The following is a 6,161-nucleotide window of genomic DNA, read 5'->3' as shown; positions in this document are numbered from 1 at the left end:
GCGTGGGGGGGGGGGCAGGAGAGGCGGCAGCGCTGAGGGAGCGGCGACGCTGCCGCCATTTTAGCTACGGGCTGCGGGGACACAGGGACGGGAGGCAGCGCTTACGGGGTCCGTACCAGTGGTATTTTGCATAAGCCAGCAATATCCATAATGAAATACAACTGAGTAGTGKTAACAGGGGCGAAGCTGCCCGTCGAGCCAAAGGAGTTGCCCGTATCTTTCTAACGCCGGAGATGCTCGGAGGGCTGCAGAGCGCACCGCCAATMCTAGACATCTCCGCACGTCGCCCACGGCAGCACGGATCTCCCACACGGGGAACTCCGTCGCGCAGCCGTTCTCCCCAAAGGCTCGAGGCAGATTAGGGCACGGTGCTGCGGCTGGGTTGTTCTGCAGAACCAACACAGGACTGCCCAGGAAAGCGGGTCCTTACCGTGGGCTGGAGGGAAGGGCCGCAGGTACAGGCACGCGGTCTCTGYGCCGCCTCTGCTACGGGGGCAATGCCTGTGACTGGGAGAAGCTTCCGCTGCAGCGGTTTGTGAACTTGACTAGAAGGCTCCCAGTTACCTGCTTTTAAGCAGTGCAGTCTGTCTTTTCACACGATAGGTGATCCAACACCAGTCAAAAATGRTACATACGTTAATTACTTCATACTTTCTTAGGCCCATAACTGCACTGTTTGTGGAAACTTGCAGCCCTTCACTTTAATACTATTACAGCACCAAATTGCTTCTTTTCTTTGAATCTATGTAACTACTCTCAAGATCTTTTTTGTTAAAAAAAAWATATATAAAAACAAGTTTAAGTGAACCAGCACCTATATTACAAGCAGCAGCAAGCCAGGAACGTAACAGTCCCTACTTATTTTTTGAAAGTTTCAGCAACAGCCAAATAATAAAAAGACCCAGGATATTTCATTCAACTTTGTCTAGTAACAGAGAAGATAAAACCAGATGGAGACATGTTACAAAGATGCTGCCTTTAAAAAGCAGAATTCTGCTGAAGGGTTTTCAACACTCCCCTTTTCTCATATGCATTGGATTTACTTACAAATACATTATGCCTGAGTGATACAAAAGTGGGGTTCAAATGGCTTCCTCACCATAACTGAACAAAATACATTGTTCCATAATTCTATTTCTGTTCATCGAAGCTGTTTGCAGCATTTAACTGGGCTGGAGAGGGACTCTTTGGATGAGCCATCTGTTAAAACAAGAACAGAATCAGACCTCCAAGTATGAACCACGTATCAATTACTACTGAGATAAACAATAGTGTAATTCTAAACTGATATTTCATAAAASAAAACAAACCTAGTAATTTGTTAAAATAGAAGACATTATTAACCCTTAGATTGTTTTTCCTCCTGGAAACTGGGACTATGATGTGAGAGACAGGATGAGGCACAAAAAAATCAACTGTTCTTCTTAGCATTGTCAAACAGCCTGCTGAAAGGCAGGGCAATAGCATCTCCATTCTGTAGCTTCCTTACCAGTAAAATGGAAACAGTAAAAACAGGCATCCTTATACTTAGTCTTCTAGTTGTCAAATACAGAGACAGTAACTTCCATACTTAGTAGTAATTGTAAACTCAATAAAACTAGTTCCTGAGGATTTTCACTTTCCATTAAGGTACCTTATATTCTCAAAGGACCACACATACCAATGGGACTGCACTGTAGGGAAAAAATCTGTAAGAAATTCTATTGTATACTGAAATTTTAAAGCCAGCTTATTTTTCCAGAAAGATGAACACCATGACTTGCCTGAAATTTGCGTCGTAGTGCCTGTGTCATTATTGGTGTCAACCCAGTGCCACATTCRATGTTTTCTTTATTATTTAGTGGAGTACCCCCAGGACTTCTGAAAAAATTGGAAGMAGSAAGGGGAGTTATTATTAGTTCTCTRATTTTTTAGAAAAACAAAATGAGAATAAAAAGGAACTTACCTTTGTATATTTACTTTCTTAAGATGTTTTCGAAGATCTAACTGATTTTTAGCAGGAGTACTAACAGAAGAAAACAGTTTATTAAAATAAAACATTCTGTATATAGTGTTTATCATTATTCTGAACATAAAAATCAAATATCAAAGAAAGGAAGAAGACTTCTTACATTAAGTGGTTTGTAATGTGAGCTGATGGCTTGGATTTAGGTCTCAGACTAATACTCTGTAAATCTGAGACTGTAATTAATGCCCTGCATGTCTTCGCTGGTGATCCTGCCTAAAGTCGGAAGAGAAACRTTACCACAGATGAACTGTAAAAGGCCTCACTGAACTGATATCTATTTAATACTTATATTCTCGAAAACTTTTGTGGGTCTTTCATGCTTTTTTGAATCCTCAAGATTTAATGCGTCTTGGACAAAATACAGATTTTATTAAAAAAAAAAGACTTCTGCAAACAAGATTTTAGGCAGACRAGATAAACCCCAAATATATTGACAATATTCACAAACATATATGAAAGCTATTTGATCTTAATTTAGGAGAACTGTCCTGCACATCCGCCCACATGCCTCCATGAGATTGGAACTAGTCATTTAATTTGTTCAGTTCAAGTGCCCATATGTAGCACTAAAAGGCTTACTTAAATGTCTTACTGGGTTTTCAGAAGAGAAAAATATATTTCTTGATACCTTCTATGATTCTATGACAGGCTGAAACAAGCCATTGCAGGAAATGCACTGGTTCTCATGCAGAGTTTGCCCTGATATGCCATCATCCAGCTATCCATATCTTCTCTGATTTACCTTGTCCATTCTACAGTTGCTGTCTATTTTCTTTAGTTTTACATTCAGAAGATCCTTGAGAGTGATGTGCATCGGCCCATCTTTTTTTAGTGATGTTTCCTGAATAATAGAAAGGGGGTCAGAAGGGAGATTAGAATTAGCAAGTAACAGACTGTTCATAGGGACAAACAYTCTTGATGGACCCAGGTCCAAAGAACCCAGCCACAAGTGAATAGAGGTTACTGCCTACCAGAAGTGGTTTAGAGCTGCTGCCTCGTTTCAGGAGGAGAGGTGCTGGAGGCAGTCGTGGTGGGGGCAGAGGAGGTGGTGGTGGTGGTGGTGGTGGTGGTGGTGGTGGCGGAGGCGGTGGTGCAGATACAGGTTGCAGTTGTACTGCAGAAGGCCCAGATACTGCTGATGGTAGGTCCATTTGTGTTTGTACAGGGGCACCCAGAACTGGTTTATTACACCTTTGACAAAGAGAATTTTCTGAAGATAAAGTTGCAGTTCCATTCATCTGAAAAAAAAGTAGGAATAAAAAAGAGAATATTAAATGCCCTGACAAATCAGTATGGAATTTTAGAGAACAGAGCTTCTGACTTCATTTGATTCAGAGACATAAAAAGCTGCTTAATAGACTCACCAGCCAACTGGTTCCCTGCAGCCATGGAGTAACAGCAATTCAGTAAATACTTAATGTGTAGAAGAGGTAAAACACTACACAATTAAGATTTCAGTTTCTCCTCACTGACCACAATTCGTTACATGCTTACACAAGTAAACATTCTTCTGCCCCACTGGGATTGAGACTGACCTGGAGTATTCCTTGTAATCTGGAAAATTCAGTTTCCAACTTTTCCAGCTGCTCTCTAAACTTGTTTAACTCCTTTAAGTGGCTTTGTGATGGAAAGATGGTGTCTTTAATCACTTTAAAACTCTAAGCATAAAAAGAAAGCAGATGAGTGTTTTCACAAAGTTGTATTTCCAGAGACAAGACTATGAGGTATGATTCCTACTGAAAGCTCTATTGAAAAGTCTTCTCATTGTAGTCAACAGAMAGGGACAAAACAAAGATATGCAATTTCACCAAATAATACAGATTCGCTCTATATTCTGCTTTGACAACCAATCTTTGAATATTAATTGCAACCTCCTTTATCACAATGCCCTTAAGGCTGGGCAGAAACCCRAACAGTGACTTTCTCAAAAAGGCACTTAACTGTAACTAGAGTATAATCCACATTTGATCTGAAAAGTTCATATATGAACACAATTATATCTGCTATTAAAGACATTTCCCATCGTTGCGAATCCTCCTGATACTGCAATAAAAAGCTCAAATTCTTGTATGCTTAATGCCCACAGTGGCCTCGGACATTCTTCTCATACTTGTTCCACAGCAGTGGAACCATAAAATATAGTTTAGTTGTGTCAGTAGACAAAATTAAGTTTTTAGCTTAGTTGTGGAATCTGCCTGTAAATCCTGCATCTGGCTGCTAAAAAMCAATCTCACACACTAGCAAAAACAAAGTAGAAAGCACACCTGTGTAACAGTGTTCTGGCACCAACCGTACAAAAACGATACTGTTGTTGTAAAGGGTTTCACTACATTTTTTACACTGGGCAAAGCTAACAACCARATTGAGGACAGACGGCTTTGGACAGGTGATGTGTTCAGAGGAAGATCACCGGCTGACCTGGGAAAGAACATTTCAGAATGAAATCATAATTATAATTTTAGTCTTTTAAAAAATTAACTGTGGTAAATCATACGGTATTTACAAGTACCAGCAACAACAGTTGACAGCAGAGTAAACATGAGCATATGAGACCAGAAAAGACCACTGCAGCACTAACAAAGAAGTAAAAAAAAAAAAAAAAAGTCAATTTGCAATACATTTTTTTCCAAAATGCATTTCCTGCACATTAAAGTTAACATTAGATAGAATACCAGAAAAATGTACAAGATGAAAAAATTTCACAGTAGTCAGTCAGGATCTAGAKAGGCTCCAAAACAGTGCTTTTATCTCAGTCCCATATTATATATGGAGCAAACAATGGATCCAGAAATTGAATTAAAGGAAAAGTTCAATGCGAGCCCCCTACCTTGGAGAGGGACAACTTGAGCCCTGGGGATTAGCAGCATCTCCTTTTTTTATTGTTAGAAATTTTGCTCTGGCTCTCAGTTTTCGTCTACGTTGCTTGTACTTTGCCATTGCTGGTAAAAAGAAAGAAAGAAAGAAAGAAAGAAACTAATTTATAGAAATATTCCCATTTTAATCAAGGGACAGAACTGTCACAGAATAGATAGGAAAGAACACGGATGGCATCTCAAAAATCCAGTTAAAAGTTAGTTGCAGTTGTCTTACTAGAAGCATCACATAAAACAGACAAAAGATTATTACCTCCTCTTAAGTATCTTTCAACCACTGGGTATGTTTACAGACAAGAGATTAGTGAAAAATACCATTTTATCTATTCACAGCTATCAGTGTTTTCTGGTTAGGAYTCACTCAAGGGCTTTTGGTGACAGTTTTCCTTTACTCTACACTGACAAACATTGCMTTTTGGGAAAAACTGTGTGTCCAGAGAACATAGATGGAAGACACAAATGAAGAAAACACGTACACAAAAAAAAGGATCCAGGACTTCCAAAAATATAGGTATTTGCTCGAAGGTTACTTAAGCACCTCAGTTGTTAAAAATGCCCCCCCCCGGCAATCCCCCCACTTCTTTCTGCTGGGACTCCTGTGAGGGGCCTAATCGTAGAGCAGTGCCAGACCCACGCCCCTCCTCATCCTTAGAAGCCAAACTTAAAGCTAGCCAGCCTAAGAGCAGCTCTCTGCCCTGCTATCCACGGGCAGCTTCCTGAGCCGTCTGTCTGTTCGCCATACTCCTGAGGGGTTTTGTGCATATTAGGAATTGAAGTTAGGGACACTACTGATTAGTAGCAGCACTAATCAGCCTTTAATCCCAGTTAAGTGTTACACGACCCGCTCTCATGCCGACTTTGGGGAAGAACAYGCTGGGAGGCCTCGGGCTGCCTGTGCGGCACCCCGACAGGCACAGGCCGCCTTTCCAACGGCTGTGAGGTTTCCGTTAGGCGCTGAGCCGCACAGAAGCACCACGTAACCCGGCCAGGGCCTCCCGGCGGAGGATGCCCCCGAGCCCCCAGCCTCGGTGGGCTCATGCGTCGCTACAACCAGTCCTGCCACCGAGCTACCGCCCGCAACCCCTGAGCTGCGAGAGGGGCGAGGACGCGGGTACCCCCCCCGCCCACCCCCTTCGGGCCGCAGTTCCCCCCTCAGCGCCCCCCGCTCACCTCCCGCCCGGCACCCGCCGATTCAAACCGCTCCTCGCGCCGCTCCCRGCCAATCGGAGCGCCGCTCTCTGCCGCCCCTCCCGGAGCCTAAGCTAGCTACGCGCTGATTG

General features: G+C 42.5%; 2 protein-coding genes across 2 annotated transcripts in view; both read right to left on the bottom strand.

Moving 5' to 3' along the window:
- SMG8 (SMG8 nonsense mediated mRNA decay factor) overlaps window positions 1-665 on the bottom strand; it is a 7,904-nt gene extending 7,239 nt beyond the window's left edge. The window contains exons 1-2 of the mRNA XM_085301253.1: window positions 636-665; window positions 177-387 (exon numbers count right to left, since the gene is read on the bottom strand). Coding sequence (XP_085157379.1) covers window positions 177-387; window positions 636-665 — 241 coding nt within the window. The remainder of the gene's footprint in view (window positions 1-176; window positions 388-635) is intronic.
- A 132-nt stretch (window positions 666-797) lies between these two features.
- PRR11 (proline rich 11) lies at window positions 798-6,121 on the bottom strand. Its single transcript, XM_085301336.1, has 10 exons — window positions 6,052-6,121; window positions 4,836-4,947; window positions 4,273-4,426; window positions 3,544-3,666; window positions 2,980-3,246; window positions 2,751-2,849; window positions 2,112-2,221; window positions 1,946-2,005; window positions 1,764-1,860; window positions 798-1,200 (listed from the first exon to the last, which is right to left on the bottom strand). Exons 2-10 carry the CDS (start codon window positions 4,943-4,945, stop codon window positions 1,132-1,134), a joined length of 1,089 nt encoding a protein of 362 aa, XP_085157462.1. The 5' UTR covers window positions 4,946-4,947; window positions 6,052-6,121; the 3' UTR covers window positions 798-1,131.
- Between the last annotated feature and the right edge of the window lie 40 nt (window positions 6,122-6,161).

Source organism: Rhea americana, unplaced genomic scaffold, assembly GCF_003343005.1.
Source record: "Rhea americana isolate MKP2758 unplaced genomic scaffold, rheAme1 scaffold_175, whole genome shotgun sequence".
Taxonomy (NCBI): Eukaryota; Metazoa; Chordata; class Aves; order Rheiformes; family Rheidae; genus Rhea; species Rhea americana.
Note: the sequence above shows the minus strand (reverse complement) of the source record. Positions and strands in the feature narration are given on the sequence as shown.